The sequence below is a fragment of the Lepidochelys kempii genome, chromosome 13 (genome assembly GCF_965140265.1).
Source record: "Lepidochelys kempii isolate rLepKem1 chromosome 13, rLepKem1.hap2, whole genome shotgun sequence".
NCBI lineage: Eukaryota > Metazoa > Chordata > Testudines > Cheloniidae > Lepidochelys > Lepidochelys kempii.
In genome coordinates, this window is record NC_133268.1 from 33,849,978 (window position 1) to 33,873,905 (window position 23,928).

The 23,928-nt window shown below is 50.2% G+C and overlaps 2 protein-coding genes and 1 pseudogene across 2 annotated transcripts; all 3 read right to left on the reverse strand.

Moving 5' to 3' along the window:
* Positions 1-5,558: 5,558 nt before the first annotated feature.
* On the reverse strand, positions 5,559-7,268 carry LOC140897220 (ribonuclease-like). Its single transcript, XM_073309616.1, has 2 exons — positions 7,230-7,268; positions 5,559-6,020 (listed from the first exon to the last, which is right to left on the reverse strand). The coding sequence occupies exons 1-2, from the start codon at positions 7,266-7,268 to the stop codon at positions 5,559-5,561; spliced, it is 501 nt and encodes a 166-aa protein (XP_073165717.1).
* An 8,812-nt stretch (positions 7,269-16,080) lies between these two features.
* On the reverse strand, positions 16,081-19,850 carry LOC140897221 (ribonuclease-like; annotated as a pseudogene).
* A 3,310-nt stretch (positions 19,851-23,160) lies between these two features.
* Positions 23,161-23,577, reverse strand: LOC140896945 (ribonuclease-like). Its single transcript, XM_073309128.1, has one exon. It carries the CDS (start codon positions 23,575-23,577, stop codon positions 23,161-23,163), a length of 417 nt encoding a protein of 138 aa, XP_073165229.1.
* Between the last annotated feature and the right edge of the window lie 351 nt (positions 23,578-23,928).

A 23,928-nucleotide genomic window follows, 5' to 3' on the forward strand; every position in this document is an offset into this window, starting at 1 on the left:
AAATCGTCCTTGAGATGTGGAAAATATTGTTAGTCTTTATGTACTTGGTAGTATATTTAGAGATGCATGTGTCTTATTAACTCTGTTTTCCTAGAGCTCCAGGAAGAAATCCCAGCCAGTGTTTCACCCTAGCTGAGATTTGGGGGGCGTGTCATAAATATAAAGGGAAGGGTAAACCCCTTTGAAATCCCTCCTGGCCAGGGGAAAGCTCCTCTCACCTGTAAAGGGTTAAGAAGCTAAAGGTAACCTCGCTGGCACCTGACCAAAATGACCAATGAGGAGACAAGATACTTTCAAAAGCTGGGAGGAGGGAGAGAAACAAAGGGTCTGTGTCTGTCTGTATGCTGGTTTCTGCCAGGGATAGACCAGGAATGGAGGCTTAGAACTTTTAGTAAGTAATCTAGCTAGGTATGTGTTAGATTATGATTTCTTTAAATGGCTGAGAAAAGAATTGTGCTGAATAGAATAACTATTTCTGTCTGTGTATCTTTTTTGTAACTTAAGGTTTTGCCTAGAGGGCTTCTCTGTTTTTGAATCTAATTACCCTGTAAGATATCTACCATCCTGATTTTACAGGGGGGATTTCTTTATTTCTATTTACTTCTATTTTTTATTAAAAGTCTTCTTGTAAAACACTGAATGCTTTTTCATTGTTCTCAGATCCAAGGGTTTGGGTCTGTGGTCACCTATGCAAATTGGTGAGGCTTTTTATCCAACATTTCCCAGGAAAGGGGGGGTGCAAGTGTTGGGAGGATTGTTCATTGTTCTTAAGATCCAAGGGTCTGGGTCTGTAGTCACCTAGGCAAATTGGTGAGGCTTTTTACCAAACCTTGTCCAGGAAGTGGGGTGCAAGGTTTTGGGAAGTATTTTGGGGGGAAGGACGTGTCCAAACAGCTCTTCCCCAGTAACCAGTATTAGTTTGGTGGTGGTAGCGGCCAGTCCAAGGATAACGGGTGTAATATTTTGTACCTTGGGGAAGTTTTGACCTAAGCTGGTAAAGATAAGCTTAGGAGGTTTTTCATGCAGGTCCCCACATCTGTACCCTAGAGTTCAGAGTGGGGGAGGAACCTTGACAGTGCCGGAGGGGGCCATTGGAGCCCGTAGGAGCTGGAGTGGGGCCATGCCGCGGCTTTTGGGAGCCGTGTGGTGCAGCCCCAGCCCCTGCGCCCCAGCTGGAGCGGTGCAGGTCCCAAAACCCCGCTCCCTGCAGGAGCTCACTGGCCAGTTTGCCCAACCCTGTTTTAGACTCTTACCTATTTCTGATTGAAAGTAAAACCTTCTGTGAGCGCTCTCAAAGGCTGTATCCCTGCAATCTGAAGAAAGACACTGATGCTTGGAAAATGTTTTGCAGAGAGTATGGGTGATTTCCGTCTAACTCCTGTTTCCTCCCAGTGGTGCAAGCTTTGGTTGCTACTTATATGCCTGAAGACGGCTCTAGCTTCTTTGGAGATGCGTGTTCGCAAATACTTTACCTAAGTGCAAAGCTTCTGATATCACGGCTATGGCAATGGTGGGATGCTTTATGTGCCATGGAATCCAATGACCCTACCGGCCTGCGGTCTAATCAAGAATCCATTGGAGTGTGGGCTATTTATCATCCTTGGGGAATCTACACTTAAAACAATGCACTGGCGCAGCTTCAGTGATTCCAGTGCAGACAAGCCCTGGGAAAGACGACAGCCTCCTCTCCAAAGACCATGATGGAGAAGAGACAGTCATGGCTGTTCAAATTTCGTGGTTGTCTTTTAAGAATTAATAATGTTTATGTAAGCGGGGGAATGGTCCCACTATTGTGGGGAACTTTCCAGGCTTATACGCTACTCCACTGAAATGGACTAGCGAAAGGATCTGAGTCCTCGCTCCTACTTCCTTTAGCCAGAGGCTGGCCTGACCTCCAGGGCTCCCCTTCCACTCTCCTGTGTGGCAGAGTCCTCGTAACCCCAACAAGGCTGGGCCCAGGAGTCCTGGGGGGCTTGACCCCCAACCTTGTTGTGGTCACTTAGGGCGGGGTCTAGGGTGTCCCCACTCCGGGGTGCTCTCTCTGCACCGGATGCTTCCCTGACCCCCGATCATCAAATACAGTTCAAAGCAAATACAATTTATTAAACAGCAACCAATTAAAAAAATAAGGAAAAAATGGGAAAGGTGAAAGGAAAACCCGTCACCCTGCTCTGTGGCATGGGGATGTCAGGGGAGTTCAGTCCGTTCCTCACAAGTCCCAGGCCTTTTCTCAGGCCCTGGCTGCGCTGCAGGGATGCTGCAGGTCGGACACTTGCTCTGGCGGTGGCCACATGCCCTCAGTGTCTAGGTGGCAGGACCCTTTTTCCCAGTGTCAGCCCCCTTCACCCCCACCCCCGTTGGGGTTACGATCCCCCTCCAGGTCTGGCCTACAAGGCCTCTCTTGGCTGGGGGCGTCTCCCTGTGCTAGGCCTGCTGCCCAGGGTCCCCCTCGCTCTCCCCAGCTGCTCACCGCACCCCACTCCAGACTGCTCCACCCCAGCTCTAGGGTTGCCAACTTTCTAATCGCACAAAACCAAACACCCTAGACCTAGGCCTTCCCTGAGGCCCTGCCCCCTTCTCCACCCCTTCCCTGAGCCCCTGCCCCCCGCTCACTACATTGCCCCTCCCTCAGTGGCTTGATCTGCCCCACCCTCACTCACTTTCACTGGGCTGGGGCAGGGGGTTGGGGTGCGGGGGGGTGAGGGCTCTAACTTGGGGTGCAGGCTCCGGGTTGGGGCCAGAAATAAGAGGTTCAGGTTGTGGGAGGGGGCTCTGGGCTAGGGCAGCGGGTTGGGGTGCAGGAAACGGAGGGGGCAGTGCGTGGAGCCCTGTGGCCCCCTCCTCTAGGACCTGCTGCTGGCCACTTCTGGGGCACAGCATGGTGCCAGGACGGGTAGGGACTAGCCTGCCTTAGACCCACAGCACCCCCGACCGGACCGGACACCCTATCGAGCTCCAGCTCCACTCTGCCTCAGCATGGCTGCTGCTCTGCCTCCAGCTCCCTGTGCTGCTTCTCTGGCTCCCCTGGCTCTGCTTGCTGCAGCTCTGCTCCCAGCACGGACCTGCTCCCCCTAAGCTGCTTCTGTGACTCTGCTCCCAGCACGGACCTGCTCCCCCTGGGCTACTTCTCTGGTTCTCTCTGGCTGCCTCTCTCCTTAGCTCGGCCCCACTCTGTCTGACCCAGGCGATTCCAGCTCATTGGCAGGACAGAAAGCCCCTGGTCTCCTGACTCCCTGATTAGCCTGCCTGCCCTGTCAATCGTGCTGACCTGGAGCATTGAACTCTTCCCATTGTTCCTGGGGATTGCCAGTCTCAGGGACTTGATTTCCCATTGACCCTTCTCCTTCCTTTTGGTACTGGGAGCTAGCCAGCCAAAACACCCCCACTGAGTTTTAGTAAAGGGCCAGCAGTCCCCTTACATTTGCAAAGAAATTTGAAGTGGCAAGTTTGGACCAGTTTGAGGCAGATTTTAAGCATCTGTAAAACCCTGATGAAGCAAACAGGATAGCTCCAAAAATGAACTGGATTTTAATGCAGCACCAGTTCTGTTATAACTGCTGTTAAGAACTCTTTTCTGTTACATCGGTGACTTTTCTAAAATGTGCTCCATTATTTAGATGGACTTGAAATGTGTTTCATCTCTTGGGGACATGGGGTAGGATTATTAATCCAAATTTGGGGTTACTTGATGCTGTGGTTCCTGAGATACAACCCTGGGAAAAAAGCTTCTCTTAAGGTTGACTGATTCTACCAATTCTTTTAAAACAGATTTTGGGATCAACCCATGTCTCTGATCATACCCCAGATGGTCTTAATGATTCATCCTTGATCCCCCTAGTGTTTGCCATCCCCTCCCCCTTTGGGGGACATGACAGAACATACCCCATGTCCATACCCCACACACTATTGTAATAATCTTTGTAGATAGGATGCCTGGTGAGGGATCATTTGAAAACTCATAATTTGCTGATCATTGTTGTCCGGATAAAATGTGTGTGGCAACGTTGTGTGTGAAGTTATAAGATTCCACTGTATGGTGTTGTTACCACATGTTCCAAACTGAGGTCGGCAAACAGGCCTGTCTCAAACAAAGGAACATGTGCTTTGCTGAATTTACACTTAAGCAGTATACAGAGTCATCAAGCAGGAAGGGATAGGAGAGGCCAGCTCTGCCTCTGCACTGCAAACCCCTCTGGGATGGAGCACCATAGGTGGCCGTGGGGCCTGGGAATCCTTCCAGCCCCATGGAGACTTTGGCTGCAAGCGGACAAGCCATTCACTGGTAAACCTCAGATGAGTCCTCTTTGCTCCTGGATCCCCCTCCCTGACACTCACCCGGAGCTAGGCAGACCCTGCCGAGCTGGGCCCACACTGTATCTGGTGCTCCAGAAATAAACATTTCCTGTGCCCCATTCCCCTGCAGTCACTGACCAGCCCATCTGGGGCCATGCTGGGGCCCGCAACCTGTGAGGACTGGTGCCCCCTTCTGGGTAACGGCCCTGTATTGCATTCCCCGCCCCACTGAGTAAGTGAGTTGCCCCAACCTGCATCTGGATTGGAGCGGGTGCCCCATAAAAAGGCAAGGCCTCAGACTGCATTCCCCAATCCCTGGAGCCAGCTGGGCCCCTTGACCTGGTTTTGATCATGGTCACTGCTTAGCAAAGGGGCACGCGCCCAAATCCCTTCCCTGGTCCCTTTGAACAACTTAGGGCATGGCTACACTGGAAACTTCAAAGCGCTGTCGCGGGAACGCTCCTCCGGCAGCGCTTGGAAGTGTGAGTGTGGTCACGCAGGAGCGCTGGGAGAGAGAGCTCCTGGTGATCCACCTCCATGAGGGGATCAGCTCCTAGAGCTGGGAGCCCTGCTCCCTGCGCTCAGAGCTTGTTTACACTAGCGCTTTAAAGCGCTCTGACTTGCTGCACTCAGGGGGGTGATTTTTCACACCCCTGAGCCAGCAAGTTAGAGCCCTATAAAATGTAAGTGTAGCCAAACGCTTAGTCATATTCCCAAAATAGCCCGAGGGTTTGAGATCCGCAGATGCACAGTGACTCTGCTCCCAGCCCCCCAAACACACCGACTCATTCTGCATTGGCAGGAAAGTGTTTTATTGCAAGAAGCAGGAAGGAAACAAAACTCCGGGAGAGCTTTCAGGGCCCTGCCTGGGACAATCTTCTCCCCACAACCTGCCCCCGATACCTAATGCATGCCGGGTGGGAGGGGGTGGCCGTACTGTATAATGGGCACCCAGCGAGGCGGGCTCTGGGCTCAGGCTGAGGATCTCAGTGCCAGCTGGGGAGGCTGGGTGCCCAGATTTTCACTCGTGTGGATGGGAACTGGGCACCTGGCTTGGGAAATCCGCCCCACAGGCTCCAAGCTGCCGGCCTGTGGGATAAGGGAAGACACTGAATGTCCCTGTGGAGACTCATGGCAGGGATTGCCCAGGATGGGCAGGGACGAGGCAGGAGAGCCCCGAGTGACAGAGAACTGCCCAGGAGTCAAAGTGGGGGAGCCGGGGCCCCCCTGCTCCGCCTGTGGCCAGCGCCTGGGCAGGACTCTGACTATAGGACTCTGTCTAAGTGCGCAGGCCGCCCCTGGGCACAGGTCACATGGATCCTGCGGGTCCGGATTCTAGCCTTGGAGATACAGTGCCCTAGTGGGGAAATGGATGTTAGCTGGCATGTGGTGATGTGGAAGCGTGCAATACTGTTATAGACGTTGTTGCGGACCCGTTTCCCTCCACTGCTGCAAACACCCTGGACTTGGTTGGTGGCGGCTTGGATGAAGGTGTCGCCGGTTATACCGAAAGGGCGGGTCAGGCCCTGGCGCTGCATCATGAGTTCGCAGGAGATCTGGTCACTGGAGGCACTGCTCTTGGGGAATTCAATGTGTTGGTTCAAGAACTGCGAGTAGCTGGTGCCTTCTCTAAGCTGGGCCAGGCTGGTGGCCAGGAGGACGAGGGGCAGCAGGAGCGCGGGGTGGGGTCCCCTCGAAGCCCTGGCTATATCTGTCACTGGATCTACCTGCAGTGGGGAGAGGGGGGAGATGGATGGAGACAGGGTTGTTGCCGGCACCCAGTGCCGAGAGGCAAAACAACAGCAGGGTTTGGTTAGCTACCCGGTGTGCTTTACCCAATAATTACAATGGGGTGGAGAAGCAGAAAAGTTTATTTGAAGCTTTAAAAAGGTACAGGGAGAATAGAATCTCAAATCCTGCACACAGAGCAGGAAGTTTCACAGGCTTTTAGATATATATATATTTTTAGCATATTTATTTAATAGCAGGCTGCCCTAAGTATCTATATAGCCAGCCAATTTAGTCACCCACCAGCTAGTTTTTTTGTTTTTTGTATTCTTTGTTAAACTATTCATAAAGCTGCTTTATTTCGCATTTTTTTTTTATATTTGCCCTGTTTGGTCTTGTTTAGTTTCAGGCAGTCTGACTCTGCAACATATTGTTGCAGATCCTTGGCATAACTGCTGTGAATGCCTCCAGGCGGGGGGGCCAAGGACATTTGGGCCTAGTACGCAGAACTGCTGCGAGTGTCTCCAGGCGGGGGGCGGAGGGGGGGAGGGGGCAAGGACACTTGGGCCTAGTGCGAGGGGGCTTCATCAACACTCGTGGTCTTCCATCCCCTCGAGTTACCTAGTGGCCATGGCCCAGTGTCCCCAACAACTCCCTCCTTTGAGAACACTTAACAGCTTTGGCTCTGAGTTTTTTTACTTGGGCTACTTATTTTTTTATAATAGGATTTTGCATAAGCACTTTGTCATAGCCCTGAAGAGAATGACTTATTAACTTTTGCAAAAGGGCCCTGACACATGATACTGCACAGCATAATACCATTAATACAAGCAATACAGGAAAGAGAAATTTTAATAACAGGCTAAATAAACCACCAAGCCAAGATGACAAACCCCAGCCTGAAAACAAGGTTTGCAACCAATCGCTCTCTGGGGCAGTATAGGCAACCTGTGCTCGGGCATGGGCCTCAGCCTGTACCACCTTTTTATAGATTTTATAACTGCTATTATATATATATATATATATATATATATATATATATATATATATATATATATAAATATATAACATTGGGGCCCAACGAGGGCACAAACCCCTCCTTGGGATGCCAAGAGATAGTCCAAAGCCAGCCTGTTTTGGAGGGAAAACGTCCTGAGCTGCTGTACCTTTTTATTTAATATTTTCACTGCTGACTTTAAATTACTAACCGAGTCCTCTAACTCAAAGTCAACTTTCTTAAGTACCATTTGCAGCCTTACAGTATAGCGGCTTATGCATGCCATGGCTGGCCCGGAAAACAGTGGCGCTATTTCCAGTACAGAGCACCCTACAAGCTTCTCGGTTGTGAGGGAATTTTTTATATTGCCCTTTAATGCCACAGTCAGTTGCCGCAGGGTCTTTTTTTGTGACTTAACGGAGGTGTCTCCGGCAGTGTGGCAGTTATTGACAGATGAGGAACTCCATGAGCTATATAACAGCTACCTGTCCAGTTGGCTGGCAGCACCTTGTAAGCCTTTCGGCCACACACAAAATGGTGACCCTGTAGGGCCCAGTAAGGACTGTTTTTTAAGGGGATTCCTGGGATATTTAAGGCTGCTTTGGCTGTTTATCCAAACAGTTCATATGCCCCTAGGGGGGCATCCCATCCTTCTGATTGGGTACAAGTGGAGGCGTTTCTAATTGTGCCGTTCAAATTACACTTGCCATAGGGACCACTACAAACCCACCATTGGCTTGCTACACTGGAGATATTAACTGGACGGCAAGTTATATTTCCAAACCTTTTTTTTTTTTTGTGGTAAGATTATTTGTAAGAGTTTTTCTAAAAGTGGAGGAACAATTACACCCACACTGCTGTCCTCCCCTGTTGGTCTTTATTTAATACCCATCAGCCCACTGTGTAATAACACAGGAGCTTTTTTCCACAGGACGCCCATAGTAATCAGATTGGTTTCGGGTAAAACATAACACTCCCTCAGTGAGTACTGCAACTGAATACTCCTGGTTCTGATAGGTGGCTTGCTGTAAAGAGGTCTTATTTCAGAACGGCGAGTCCGTTCTTTCCTGCTCTTTGCTGGCGGCTAATTCTGCTGGGGTCAAGGGCAGCATGTCAAGGGGCATTCCCGTTTTGGGGGGCAGTGGAGCCGGAGCACATACCCAGCAATCAGTCTGGTTTGTTAAAGTAGCAACATGGTGCGCAAGCGAAACAAAGGAGTTATGCTCCCGATATGCACAGTTTGGAAATAACAATACAGAGAATAACAATATTACCCAATTAATTATTACCAGAGTCTTTCCAACCCGGGGTCTCCAGTACCTGGGTGGGCCCATTTTAGCATTAAGGTGCCCGCTATTTGTGTCTTTTAAACAGTAGCTTTAGCCCGAGATCGTCACTAGATGAGGAGTCAGCAGGTTGGACGGTCCACTGTTCTGCTGACGAGGGGGCGGGTACTGCCTTCAGATGAGAGTGATGGATCCAGTTCTTGTGTCCCTCGATCTTTGCCGCTGTATGGGAGATCAGCAGGACGGTATAGGGTCCTTTCCACTTTTCCTGGAGAGGCTCGTCTTTCCAGGTGCGAACAAGCACAGAGTCACCAGGCTGTAAGAAGTGGATGGGAGAGTCCAAGGGGAGAGGCTGGGAATCCTTGGTATACCTGTGAAGAGACAAGAGAACAGCAGACAGGGAACACATATACTGTGACAAAAAAACATTACCTAGCTCCCATTCCCCTGACAGAACCGGGGTGCCATTCATAGGCCATGCCCTTCCAAACATAATTTTAAAGGGACTAAGCCCTAATCTACCCTTAGGGAGAATGCGGATACGAAGTAGGACGAGGGGCAAAGCATTAGGCCATCGCAGTGAGGCTTCTTGGCACACTTTTGAGAGATGCCGTTTAAGGGTCTGATTGGTACGCTCCATTACACCACTGGCTTGCGATCTCCAGGGCGTTTGGAGTTTCCAGGGGATCTGTAAAGCATGTGAGATGCTTTGAATGATTTTTGACGTGAAATGTGTCCCGTTGTCAGATTCCATCCACAGGGGGAATCCAAAGCGAGGAATGATCTCCTTAACAAACTTGAAGGCCACTGTTCTGGCAGTGCAATTACGGCACATTTATTCTTTTAAATGGACACAAATCAGACATCAAGAATTATAACATTCATAAACCAGTCGGAGAACACTTCAATCTCTCTGGTCACGCAATCACAGACATGAAGGTCGCTATCTTACAACAAAAAAACTTCAAGTCCAGACTCCAGCGAGAAACTGCTGAATTGGAATTCATTTGCAAATTGGATACTATTAATTTAGGCTTAAATAGAGACTGGGAGTGGCTAAGTCATTATGCAAGGTAGCCTATTTCCCCTTGTTTTTTTCTACCCCCCTCCTCGACGTTCTGGTTAAACTTGGATTTATGCTGGAAATGGCCCACCTTGATTATCATGCACATTGTAAGGAGAGTGGTCAGTTTGGATGAGCTATTACCAGCAGGAGAGTGAGTTTGTGTGTGTGGCTTTTGGAGGGGGGGTGGGGGGGTGAGAAAACCTGGATTTTTGCTGGAAATGGCCCACCTTGATTATCATACACATTTTAAAAAGAGTGGTCACTTTGGATGGGCTATTACCAGCAGGAGAGTGAGTTTGTCTGTGTGTGGGGGGGGGGGCGGAGGGTGATAAAACCTGGATTTGTGCTAGAAATGGCCCAACTTGATGATCACTTTAGATAAGCTATTACCAGCAGAAGAGTGGGGTGGGAGGAGGTATTGTTTCATGGTCTCTGTGTATATAATGTCTTCTGCAGTTTCCACAGTATGCATCAGATGAAGTGAGCTGTAGCTCACGAAAGCTCATGCTCAAATAAATTGGTTAGTCTCTAAGGTGCCACAAGTCCTCCTTTTCTTTTGGCGAATACAGACTAACACCGCTGTTACTCTGAAACCTTTCTCTCTCTAGACTCTCTTCTTTTGTGCTATGTTTTGAAAAGGTAGATTAGCATTAAGAAAAGGAGTACTTGTGGCACCTTAGAGACTAACCAATTTATTAGAGCATAAGCTTTCGTGAGCTACAGCTCACTTCCTCAGATGCATATCGTGGAAACTGCCTAACAGACTAACACGGCTGTTACTCTGAAACCTAGATTAGCATTGTTTGTTGTGAGCAATAATTAATTGAAGTCTTTAGTTGCAAGTTGTAAAGAGACTGGGAATGGCAGGTGTTAAAGCCACTTGGGTCAAAAGGCAAACAAACCAATTGGATCTTATCAAAGGCCTTGACAGCAGTCTGGTAGAGGGATGAGATTATCTCAAGAACAAAGGAAGGAGGATGTTTGTAGTTTAAAGAGTCCTGGTTGAAAGGAATGTCTAAGTACTCTGTATTCAGGACCAAAGAGGTGGGGGTAGGGATAGCTCAGTGGTTTTAGTATTGGTCTGCTATACCCAAGGTTGTGAGTACAACCCTTGAGGGGGCCATTTTGGGATCTGGGGCAAAAATTGGGGATTGGCCCTGCTTTGAGCAGGGGGTTGGACTAGATGACTTCCTGAGGTCCCTTCCAACCTTGATATTTTATGACAACTTCTATTCTAGGAGGCTGACACTGACATCCTTATCAAAAGCCATAATAGCGGGAATTTCTCCCTTCTCTCTTTATAGCAATAAACCTCCATTTAAACCCCTACCAATGTCTTATTGAAAGTAAAACCTTCTTAAATAAGCACTCTCAAAGGCTGTATCCCTGCAATTTGAAGAAAGACACTGATGCTTGTGTCATAAATATAAAGGGGAGGGTAAACCCCTTTGAAATCCCTCCTGGCCAGGGGAAAGCTCCTCTCACCTGTAAAGGGTTAAGAAGCTAAAGGTAACCTCGCTGGCACCTGACCAAAATGACCAATGAGGAGACAAGATACTTTCAAAAGCTGGGAGGAGGGAGAGAAACAAAGGGTCTGTGTCTGTCTGTATGCTGGTTTCTGCCAGGGATAGACCAGGAATGGAGCCTTAGAACTTTTAGTAAGTAATCTAGCTAGGTATGTGTTAGATTATGATTTCTTTAAATGGCTGAGAAAAGAATTGTGCTGAATAGAATAACTATTTCTGTCTGTGTATCTTTTTTGTAACTTAAGGTTTTGCCTAGAGGGGTTCTCTATGTTTTTGAATCTAATTACCCTGTAAGATATCTACCATCCTGATTTTACAGGGGGGATTTCTTTATTTCTATTTACTTCTATTTTTTATTAAAAGTCTTCTTGTAAAACACTGAATGCTTTTTCATTGTTCTCAGATCCAAGGGTTTGGGTCTGTGGTCACCTATGCAAATTGGTGAGGCTTTTTATCCAACATTTCCCAGGAAAGGGGGGGTGCAAGTGTTGGGAGGATTGTTCATTGTTCTTAAGATCCAAGGGTCTGGGTCTGTAGTCACCTAGGCAAATTGGTGAGGCTTTTTACCAAACCTTGTCCAGGAAGTGGGGTGCAAGGTTTTGGGAAGTATTTTGGGGGGAAGGACGCGTCCAAACAGCTCTTCCCCAGTAACCAATATTAGTTTGGTGGTGGTAGCGGCCAGTCCAAGGATAACGGGTGTAATATTTTGTACCTTGGGGAAGTTTTGACCTAAGCTTGTAAAGATAAGCTTAGGAGGTTTTTCATGCAGGTCCCCACATCTGTACCCTAGAGTTCAGAGTGGGGGAGGAACCTTGACAGCTTGGAAAATGTTTTGCAGAGGGTATGGGTGATTTCTGTCTGACTTATGCCCAAATAAATCTGTTAGTCTTTAAGGTGCCACTGGACTCCTCGTTGTTTCTGTCTAACTTGCTTCTGTTCAATGGTGCAAGCTTTGGTTGCTCCTTATATGCCTGAAGACGGCTCTAGCTTCTTTGGAGATGCGTGTTTGCAAATACTTTACCTAAGTGCAAAGCTTCTGATATCCTGGCTATGGCAATGGTGGGATGCTCTATGTGCCATGGAGTCCAATGACCTTACTGGCCTGTTTTCTAATCAATAAGTCACTGGAGTGTGGGCTATTTATCGTCCTTGGGGAATCTACCCTTAAAACAATGCAGTGGCGCATTCAAACCCTGGGAAAGATGAGAGCCTCCGCTCCAAAGACCGTGATGGAGAAGCGACAGTAACGGCTATTCCAATGTCACAGCTGTCTTTAAGAAGGAGGATCCTGGGAACTACAGGCCAGTCAGCCTCACCTCAGTCCCTGGAAAAATCATGGAGCAGGTCCTCAAAGAATCAATCCTGAAGCACTTGCATGAGAGGAAAGTGATCAGGAACAGCCAGCATGGATTCACCAAGGGAAGGTCAGGCCTGACTAATCTAATCGCCTTTTATGATGAGATTACTGGTTCTGTGGATGAAGGGAAAGCAGTGGATGTATTGTTTCTTGACTTTAGCAAAGCTTTTGACATGGTCTCCCACAGTATTCTTGTCAGCAAGTTAAGGAAGTATGGGCTGGATGAATGCACTATAAGGTGGGTAGAAAGCTGGCTAGATTGTCGGGCTCAACGGGTAGTGATCAATGGCTCCATGTCTAGTTGGCAGCCAGTATCATGTGGAGTGCCCCAAGGGTCGGTCCTGGGTCCGGTTTTGTTCAATATCTTCATAAATGATCTGGAGGATGGTGTGGATTGCACTCTCAGCAAATTTGCGGATGATACTAAACTGGGAGGAGTGGTAGATACGCTGGAGGGGAGGGATAGGATACAGAAGGACCTAGACAAATTGGAGGATTGGGCCAAAAGAAATCTGATGAGGTTCAATAAGGATAAGTGCAGGGTCCTGCACTTAGGACGGAAGACCCCAATGCACAGCTACAGACTAGGGACCGAATGGCTAGGCAGCAGTTCTGCAGAAAAGGACCTAGGGGTGACAGTGGACGAGAAGCTGGATATGAGTCAGCAGTGTGCCCTTGTTGCCAAGAAGGCCAATGGCATTTTGGGATGTATAAGTAGGGGCATAGCGAGGAGATCGAGGGACGTGATCGTTCCCCTCTATTCGACATTGGTGAGGCCTCATCTGGAGTACTGTGTCCAGTTTTGGGCCCCACACTTCAAGAAGGATGTGAATAAATTGGAGAGAGTCCAGCGAAGGGCAACAAAAATGATTAGGGGACTGGAACACATGAGTTATGAGGAGAGGCTGAGGGAGCTGGGATTGTTTAGCCTGCAGAAGAGAAGAATGAGGGGGGATTTGATAGCTGCTTTCAACTACCTGAAAGGGGGTTCCAAGGAGGATGGCTCTAGACTGTTCTCAATGGTAGCAGATGACAGAACGAGGAGTAATGGTCTCAAGTTGCAGTGGGGGAGATTTAGATTGGATATTAGGAAAAACTTTTTCACTAAGAGGGTGGTGAAACACTGGAATGCGTTACCTAGGGAGGTGGTAGAATCTCCTTCCTTAGAGGTTTTTAAGGTCAGGCTTGACAAAGCCCCGGCTGGGATGATTTAACTGGGAATTGGTCCTGCTTCGAGCAGGGGGTTGGACTAGATGACCTTCTGGGGTCCCTTCCAACCCTGATATTCTATGATTCTATGATTCTATGAATGAATAATGTTTTTAAAGAACTGTGATGTGGAACGTTTGGACCTATTTGAGGCACATTTTAAGTTTCTGTCAAGTCCCGATGAAGCGAACGGGATAGATTCGAAAATGGGCTGGATGTTAATGGAGCTATAATTATATTTAAAAACTCCTTTCTGTTACATGGTAAACTATTCTAAGATGTCCTCCATTATTTAGATAGACTTCAAATGTGCACTATAAAAAGGAGGGACAAACATCCTAATGGGTGTTCCCCATCGCATTCACCATCCCTGACCATCGCATTCACGGCACCAGAAGAGACAATGGCAGCATTCGTTCAGCTGGAGAAGGGGCCATTCCCTGAGTCGTTTGGTCATTAAAACAGGTGGAAGCACATGGTGAGAAACTTTGCTTAAACTGGATCTAGTTTGTTAAGTTAGGCTCCAGGTGTGTTTTAACTTTTATTTTCCTGAAAACATTTCTGTCTTGTATGCCTCATTGCTTGGACTGACTTCAAATCTCTCTCTTTGACTTAATAAACTTGTTTCATCGTTTGATCTGCTCCAGAGTGTTTACATCAAAGTGTCTGGGAAACTCCAATTTGGAGTGGCAGGTTACGTGCCTATTGTTTCTATGAAAGCAATAACAGACTTTACATAAACTTGTATAGTGCAGGAGAGGGCTGGGGGCCGGTCTGGGGCTGGGGGTGTTCTGGGGTCACCCTGCAGCACAACCGAGGCTAGTAGGAGCCAAGGCGTGGCTGTCTGGCTGCAAGATGCACACAGACACAGCTGGGAGTGACTTGCATGCCGGAGGCTGTTTGTGAGCCGTCCAGGCTGGAGGCTGCAGCAGCAAAGCAGTGTAAAGGGCCAGAAGGCAGAAATGATCCAGCTACTCATCGGTCTGGACTGTACGCTGGGTATGTCACAGGGACCAGCACTGAAAATGCAGCACAGAACAGAGACGGGACAGACCCGACGTCCCACAGGAGAACCAAGAATGGAACCAAGAAGTCGTAATTCCTTAGCTAGTGCCCGATAAATGAGCCTTCAGCACTGGCCTGGCTAGAATTAAACATATGGCTTTGCAGGGGACGTTTTTCTCTTTCCAGTCATGTGAAAAATGCCGTTTGGTGACAACAGCATCTCTTAAGGCCTGAGCCACCCACATACTGCTGAGGAAATGAACCAGGGGGAAAATATTCTTGAAAACACTCATCTAGAGCCCAGTGAAAATTGAATTCACAGCTCCTGGCTTACAACAGCAGGGCTCTGTGCAATGGATCCACAAGGGGACAAAGGTCACCCCTGAGAATATTTTCACCTCCGGTGGGCTGCAGGGAGCACACTGGGCAGTGCCACTGACTGTACACTGCCTGGCCCTGACTGATCCACAGCCCCACCTCTGCCTCAGTTTCCCACACCTGTGGAATCGGGGTGAAGATCCTGGCTTGGTCTGTGTAAAGGGCTTAGAGGGGCCTGGGATGGAGGCCGAGTGCTACAAAGGGGCACTGCGGTGCTGATGGTGGCTGTATGTGCTCTGCTGTTTGTGGGAGCTGCAGAGCAGTGGGTGAAGGGGCCACTGGTAGGAGAGGCCAGCTCTGTTTCCATGCTGCAAACCCCTCTGGGACAGAGCCTCATAGGTGGCCATGAGGCATGGGGGCCCTTCCAGCTCCACGGAAACTGTGGCTGCAAGCAAATGAGCTATTCACTGGCAAACCACAGATGAAAACTCTTTGCTCCCTGACACACACCCAGACCCAGCCAGACCCTGCCAAGCTGGGCCAGCTTTGCCTCTAGTGCTCTGGAAATAAACGTTTCCTGTGCCCCATTCCCCAGCGGCCACTACCAGCCCTACCTGGGGCCACGCTGGGGCCTGCAGCCCATAAGACCTGCTGCTTCCTTCTGGGGAACGGCCCTGTACTGCATTCCCCACCCTGTTCAGCCAGTGAATTGCCCCACCTGTATCTGGACTGGAGCTGGCATCCCATAAAAAGGCAAGGTCTCAGACTCCAATCCCCAATCCCCTGGGGAAGCCAGGCCCCTTGACCTGGGGTTTGATCATGGTCATGGCATAGCAATGGGACATTTCTCTAAGCCCCTTCCTGATCCCTTTAAAAACTTAGCCACGTTCCCAAAATAGCCCAAGGGTTTGAGATCTCCAGATGCACAGTGACTCTGCCCCCAGCCCCCCAAACACACCGGCTCGTTCTGCATTGACAGGAAAGTTTTTTATTGCACGAAACAGCAAGGAAACAAAACTCAGTGAGCGCTTCTAGGGCCCCACCTGGGACAATCTCCTCCCCATACCCTGCCCCCAATACCCCATGGATGCAGGGTGGGAGGGGGCAGCTGTACTGTATAATGGGCATCCAGCGAGATGGGCACTGGGCTCACCCTGAGGGTCTCAGTGCCAGATTGGGGGGGGGGGGGGGGGCTGGGTGCCCGGATTTTCACTCATGTGGATGGGAACTGGGCACCTAGTGTGGGAAATTCCCCCGCAGGCCTCAAGCTGCCGGCCTGTGGGATGAGGGGAGGCACTGAATGTCCCTGTGGAGACTCATGGTGGGCGCTGCCCAGGAGGAGCAGGTGCGGGGACAGGGAGCCCCCAGTGGCAGAGAGCTGCCCAGGAGTGAAAGGGGGTGGGGGGCAGAAGGGGGATCCTCTGCTCCCTGCTCACGGCAGGTACGTCAGCTCTAAGTGTACGGGCAGCCACCAGAGGCAGGCCACGTGGATCTTGGTGTTGCCAATTGCAGCCCTGTATTTACAGTCCTCCAGTACAGAGCCGTACAGTACCCGGCATGTGGTGATGTTGAAGGACGCCTTGCTGTCGTACAGGTTTGCAGAGACGTGGGTCCCCGTTGGCTGCAGATGTCCTGGAGCTGGCTGGGAGGGGCATGGATAAAGGTGTTGGTGGGGTCGCAGGAACGGCAGGTCAAGCCTCGTCGCTTCATCGTTATGTCGCAGTAGTGCCGATTGTCGAAGGCAAAGATCTTTGGGTTGTCCTGGTGCCAGTCCACAAAATCAAAGTAGCTGGTCCCTTCACTGAGCTGGGCCCATCTGGTGGCCAGCAGGACAAGGAGTAGCAGGAGTACGGGGCGGGGCCCCTCAGAGCCATGGCCGTGTCTGTCACTGGATTGACCTGCAGTGCGGAGTGCGGGGGAGATGGATGGGGAGAGCGCGGGGTGGGGATCTGCCTCCTCCATGGAACCTCCTGAGCCTGAACCCCGCCCCCTGCGAGCCCATTCAACATCTAAAGCCTAATTACCCACAGTGTGATCAGGACTGCACACACCCCGACTGAGATCAGGGCCCCCGTTGTGCCAGGCGCTGCCCAGACCCCAACTGATCTCAGGCCCCCAATTGTGTCGGGTGCTGCACAGACCTGAGAGAAACTCTTACAGTCTCAGTAGGCAAAGCAAATAGGGAAGGGGTCCTTATCCTCCTGTTACAGAGGGGAAACAGGAAAAAAGATATTAAGACTCAGTTTCCATGTCCCTTGGATATTTTATACTCTATACTGTATAATGGGCACTAGGGGCAGCAGAGGGTGGGGGTGGGAAGGGGCAGCTATACTGTATAATGGGCACTAGGGGGCAGCAGAGGGTGGGGGCAGGGAAGGGGAGGCTATACTGTATCATGGGCACTAGGGGGCATCAGAGGGTGGGGGTGGGAAGGGGCGGCTATACTGTATAATGGGCACGAGGGACAGCAGAGGGTGGAGGTGGGGAAGGGGCGGCTATACTGTATCATGGGCACTAGGGGGCAGCAGAGGGTGGGGGCGGGGAAGGGGCGGCTATACTGTATCATGGGCACTAGGGGGCAGCAGAGGGTGGGGGCGGGGAAGGGGCGGCTATACTGTATAATGGGCACTAGGGGCAGCAGAAGCTGATAGGTGCGGAGGGGTCGGCTTTACTGAATAATTAGGACTGTACAAAATTCATGGTCCATTTTGGTTAATTTCACGGTCATAGGATTTTTAAAATGGTAAATTCCACGGTCTCAGAAATTTAAATGTGAGGTTTTGCAGTGTTGTAACCGTGGGGGTGCCAACCCACAGGGGAGTTGTGGGGCGCTTGCAAGGCTGTTTTAGGCATTTTGAAATATTGTCACACTGACGTCTGCGGTGCTGCTGGTGAGGGCGCTGCCTTTAGAGCTAGGCTGCCGGGCAGCAGCTCCCACTCTCCAGCTGCCTGTGTCTGAAGGCAGCGCCACGGCCAGCAGCAGGGCAGAAGTGAGGGTGGCAGTTCTGTGAACGACAATAACCAGTTTTCATGGTCTGCGCAGTGGCAGGTTAATGATTTTGCCACCCCTAGGCCCTGAAACAATTGCCACCCCACCCCAGCAGCTGCCCAACCCAGCTCACCTCCGCTCCGCCTCCGCCTCCTCCCCTGAGTGCGCCTCCGGGTCCTGCTTCTCCCCGCTCCCTGCCAGCACTTGTGCCCCAAACAGCTTCGCACAGCCGGGAGGGACGGGGAAGAGCAGGGAACGCGGCCTGCTCAGGGGAGGAGGTGGGGCCGGGGCGGGGATTTGGGGAAGGGGACCAATAGGGGGGTGGAGTTGGGGCGGGGACTTTGGGGAAGGGGTTGGAATGGGGGCGGGGAATGGAGGCAGGGAAGGGGTGAAGTTGGGGTGGGACCGGGGGGCGCGACCACCCAGCGGTGCCGGGGGAAGTTGGTGCCTCTGGCTGCTCTTACAAATTTGCCACCTCTGCAAATTTGTCGGCCTTAATACGCCGCTGGGTCTGCAATGCGCTTTTCACGGCTGTGAGTTTGGTCGGGCCCTATATACATGGGCGCTGGGGCAGCAGAGGGTGAGGCGTATGAGTGACTCCAACTGATTGATGTCTGTTTTATGGTGAAGCATTTTATGTTAGATGACTTTTTGTTGATTTTAAGCTGGACAGGACCCTGATGATCGTCTTGTGGGAACTCCTGCATATCGCAGGCCAGACAAACTGATCCAGCATTTTCTGCATCTAGTTCCTAGCTCTGTTTGAACTGGAGCACATCTTTTAGAAAGACAGATATGTCCCTTTGGAGATGCCAGTGATGGGGAGGGCACCCAGTCCCGAGCTCAGTGATCCCCACAGTTAATTTCCCTCACTCAATAATTTCCACTTTATTTCTAGTCTGAATCAGTCCAGGTTCAACTGCCAGTCACTGGGTCTCATTCTGCGCTTTTGCTGTCTGATGAGAAAGCTGCCTAAATGTCTGAAATCATACGACATCCAAGACTCTTGTGATCTCTCTTCGTTCCGGCATCAGGTTAGCCGTCTAATGTCTCGTCCATCCCCATGGTATCAGGGCACTTTTTGCAATCTCCTAATGTTACACACCTGCAGTCTAAATACTTTAAGATTGTGGTTGATGAGAGTATACAAGGACCTTCACGGGGAGGAAACACCAGGCACTCTATGTCTGTTTAATGTAGCAGAGAACGGCAGAAAAAGAACGAAGGGCTGGCAGTTGAAGCCAGACAAATTGAACTTAGAAATAAGGCGCCAGTTTTTAATTGTGAGGATGAGGAATCGTGGCAACAAACGATCAAAGGGAGCAAACGCCACCTTCTCCATCTCTGGGTGGCTTCCAGTCCAGACTAGGCAACTTGGTGGAAGGTGCTTTAGCCAGACACAAGTGATTGGGCTCAGTGCTGGGGTAACTGGGTGAAATTCTCTGGCCTGGCTTTAAAATGTTTAAATTGTTCTGGTGGGAGGCAATTCATGAAGGCTGGTTCAGGGTGTGAACTCCCCAGCTCTACAGGGCTTCTTGTGAAAATGGGCATGGAAGGGATGCATCAAGGCAAGGTCCAAAATTTCCCCCTGGGGTAGACAATGGATCCCACCCCAAAACTAATCCCCAGAGAGATCCCCCTACTCAGAACCTCTTTGTAACCCCCTCCCGGCATGTCCTCCCATCTCTCTCATAGCTGATCCCCAGAGGTTTATGAGTCTGTCAGACGGGGGACCTGAGCTGGGGTTTTGAATGGAGCCTTCCAGAGCTAGGTGCCCTAATCCCACAAGAGATCCCCTAACTCCCTTAGGCCCCTTTGCAGACCCCAGCCACAGTCCTCCAGCAATAAGATTCTTAGGCTTTGTTACACTAGCACTTCTGTTGGCAAAACTTTGTTGGTTAACAGTGTGAAAAAACGCCCCCCCGGCTGACGGAAGTTTCACCAAGAAAAGCGCCGGTGTGGACATGGCTATGTCGGCGGGAGATGCTCTCTCCAATGGGCACAGAGCGGCTACAAAACAGACCTTACCGTGGAGCAGCTGCAGCTGTCCAGCGGTGCCACGGTAAGGTCTGTCATGTAGACACAGCCTACGTGTCCCACAGGGACCCAGCTAGCGCTGGTCGGACGGTCAGCCCAGCTTTGCACAGCATGGGAGGCTGAATGTCGCCCCGTGGCAATCGGATCCTCCCAACCCGGCCTCTTTATTTTATCCTCCTTTAAAGAAATGAGCTGCTAGCCTGAGCTCTGAGCTTCCCTCTCCACATGAACTGACCCTGCCACTCTCACCTGCTTTGCCTTCTGAAATTCTGCAGCTCAGAGGTAAGATCTAAACTGGTGGAAACTCCTGCTCCAATTCTCAGAGGAGCCGTGGTGGGGTCTGCCAAGCCCTCTGCTTGAATCTCTAGGTGACAAGTTCTTTCCTACACGCAGGAGTCCCAAAACCTCCCCACCCCACCTCTCTAACCCACTAGACCCCATTCCCCACTTAGAGTTGGAGATAGAACCCAGGTGTCCTGGATCTCAGCGCCCTCGCCCCACACAAACCACTAGACTCCATTCCTCACCCCCCCAACCAGAGCTGGGGAGAGGACCCAGGAGTCCTGACTAAAATGGATTCCACTCCAAAACTAATCCCCAGAGAGAATCCCCTTGGAGGGGCTGCTCTAACCTACTGGACCCCACTCCTATTCTAGACCTAGGGATAGAACCCAAGAATCTCTGCTCCCAGACCCCTGCTTTTCCAATTACTTTATTGTCTTCTCCTCCCAGAGCTGGGGCTAGAATCCAGGAACCCTGATTCTCAGCCCCACTGCTCTAATTCCCAGGACTCCCTTCTCATCCCTGATAGAACCCAGGGAGCTGGACTTCCAGCCCCCCCATTCCAACCGCTAGACCCCCCACCTCCTCCCACAGCTGGGAATAGGACCCAAGTGCTCTGACACCCAATTGCACCTGCCCTCACCACCTGAAGTCCTGCCCTCCAGCAGCCAATTAACTGAGCCATGTCTACACCTGTGGGCTTTCCAGCATGAAGATTCAGAGCCTCTCAGGAACTAACTGTGGTGTGGTCTCCTCCTGGCCAAAGTCCTGCTTCCTCAGCTCCTGTCCCCTTGGATAATAGATGAGCTATCTGCAGAGCGTCGCTGATGCCGTCCTCCCGTAGCTGCCGGTTATATACAGCCCGGGGTGGTGGGAGGGACTCCCGGGCTCAGCTAACACTGCGGAATGGGCAGTGCTGTGCAACCAGTGCCGGTAATGTTAGAGGGCTTCGTCCTTCACCCTCTCACGTCCCTGGTCCTTCTCGCATGAACAGAGAGCAACAACACCTGAAGTCCGAATGTGCAAACAATTCAATGTTTATTGGGGTGAACTTCCAGCAAGCTTAAATCCAAGTTCTTTTTCCCTTATTTTCAAATCTCAACTTACTTCCTGTTTGCCCCTAATTTATATAGGAATATTCTCAGCTATACCTTAACCAATCATTTTACTGAAATGTACCTAACCAATCCTAACATATTGTAACATAATTCTCTAACCAATTATATCCCACTACCCTAATTAACTTACACCTAGCAAAATTAATTATACAGCAGACAGAAACAATTAGAGAACCAGACAGATTTACAATAGAAAAGTGGGGGCCATAAAGATAAAACATACAGAAATGAGGGTTTCACAACCACAACTATTGAGAAGTGATTTCTTGTCAGACAGGATGCTATCAAACTAAGTTTTCTTTAACCATCTTTCTCTGGAGGTGATAGGCATTATCAGGACAGGATTGTATTCCTTACAGCCCAATAGCACCTGATTTCATTGTGACTAGTTTGGAATGTGAGGAGGTGACCGGTCGCTTCCCAGTCATGGCTGCCTTTGCTGCTTAGCCAAAGGCCTCAAGAACAGGGCCTCAGACTGTCACTGTGAGAGAAGGCCCTTACACAGGCAGACAGCGATTGTCATTCTTTTTTTATACCTTTATAACTAGCTAAATGTTAAACATATACCTAAATTCTTAAAGTAATAGGCCTTTACAGACAGGCCTGAATATCTATATCCTAACAGGTAACGTCAATTGTGAAACAAACAGACCTTGGAACAGACACTACCGCTGTCTGTTCATTCAGGCCCATAGTGTGGGGAGCTCTCCTCATCAAAACGGGCTTAGCACAAGTCAGCCACGTGCCTTAGACAGAACCAAGGGGGAGTCTCCCAACTTGTGCCATCAATGCAACGTCCCTGGTCAGGAGAGAGGAATAACTACGTCTTCTTTTGCTATTCAGAGGGGCTGAGCTATTCCAAGAGACCTAAGGGAATGAGGTGCCCAACTCCCATGGACCATCTCCGGGAGCTAGATTCACAAAGGGGCTTAGGCACCTAAAGGCCCCCAGAGCTGAGTGCTGACAAGGAGTTTGGCTCATTGCACTTGAAGTGATAGCTTTCTACCACGCCACGCAGCCACCCAAGGGTAAGCCACTTGGGAGGAAGACAGCACCTCGTTGGCTGGAAAACCACCTTTATGACACTCAAGTGTGTTTACACAGATGCTAAAACATAACTTATATAACTTCTGTCTGGCTTTATCTGTATAGACTCTCTTCTTTTCTGCTATGTTTTGCGAAGGCCGATAAGCATTGTTTGTCGTGTGCAATAATTAATAGTGGCAAGTTGTAAATACACTGCGAATGGCAACAAACCACTTGGACCTTATCAATGACCAGGACAGCAGTCTGGTAGAGGGATAAGATTATCTGGAGAACAAAGGAAGGAGGATGCGGTTTAAGGAGAGTCCTGACTTGAAAGGAATGTCTAAATGCTCTGTATTCGGGATCAAAAAGGATCCTAATGAGAAGCCATAAAATGAAACTGTAAAAGTGGGACTTTCTCCCTTCTCTCTTTCTAGCAATAACCCTCCATTTAAATCCTTACCAATTCCTGACTGAAAGTAAAACTGCTCTAATTAGGGTATGTCTACACTACAAAATTAGGTTGAATTTATAGAAGTCGATTTTTAGGAAGTGATTTTATACAGTCGATTGTATAAGGCTGTAAAAGGCAATTTTATACAGTCGATTGTATAAGGCTGTATCCCTGCAATTTAAAGAAGGACATACTGCTTGGAAAATGTTTTCAAGAGGATATGGGTGACCTCTCTAACTCCTGTTTCCACCCAGTGGTGCAAGCTTTGATTACTACTTATATGGTTGAAGACGGCTTTAGCTCCTTTGGAGATGCATGTTTGCAAATAGTTTACCTAAGAGCAAAGCTTCTGATATCATGGCTATCATGGCCTGTTTTCTAATCAGTAAGTCACTGGAGTGCGGATTATTTTTATAATATTTTTGGGAAATCCACACTTAAAACAGTACAGTGCCTGGGCAGGGTGGCACTAGATACGCCTCACGTACTGGACGGGCAACCCGTTGTGGCAGACCAGGCGGATACGGGCTATGGTGGAGCTGCCCCGGTAGAGGCACGGACCCTTGGGTAGGCGGGTGCAGAAGGTCAGCCGGAAGGTGCCCAGGCTGTCGCGGGCATTTTGCCCGTGGCTCAACCCCGAGCTGCAGACGGCTCTCAGCTGGGCCTCGCTGGCGTGGACGAAGGTGTTCTTGCCCTGGCAGCGGATGCTACGCTTCCCCATCATGGTTGTGCAGTACAGCTGGTCGTTCTCAGCCCATGACTTGGGGAAGTCGAGATGTCTCTTCAGGAATTTATCATACTGGGCGTCAGCTGTCGAGAGTGCCAGGCAGGCAGCTGCCAGGCAGAGCAGGGGCAGGAGAGCTGGGCGGGGTGACTTTGGGGCCATGGCAGGGCCGGCCCTGGGTTTGTCTGTAGCAGGGAGAACAGGGCCTGCAGGACGGAGACACCATGGGGAGCTGCTTCTAGTGTGGAGCATCCTGGCACCAAATGCCCCTCCGCCCCCAAAGCTCCGCCCCCGCCTATAGTCCTCCCAGTCTTCCCTCTCCCATTATCCCCTCCACTCTGCCCCCAAACTTTGCCCCTCACATTATCCTCCCAATCTGCCTCCTCTCCTTATCTCTCCACTCTGCCTCCAAACTTATGCCCCCTCCCATGGTCCCCCCACTCTGCCCCCAGAGCCTTGCCTCACCCACCCCACCCCCAAAGTCCCCCATTTCTCTAACCACTAGACCGCACT

Bases quoted from the DNA above. Each gene is read 5' to 3' on its own strand.
- LOC140897220 (XM_073309616.1), bottom strand. From the start codon at position 7,268: ATGGTACTTAAGAAAGTTGACTTTGAGTTAGAGGACTCG. The intron at 6,021-7,229 runs GTTAGTAATTTA...TCCCCACTGCAG, and splicing joins ACTTTGAGTTAGAGGACTCG to GTAGATCCAGTGACAGATAT.
- LOC140896945 (XM_073309128.1), bottom strand. From the start codon at position 23,577: ATGGCCCCAAAGTCACCCCGCCCAGCTCTCCTGCCCCTGCTCTGCCTG.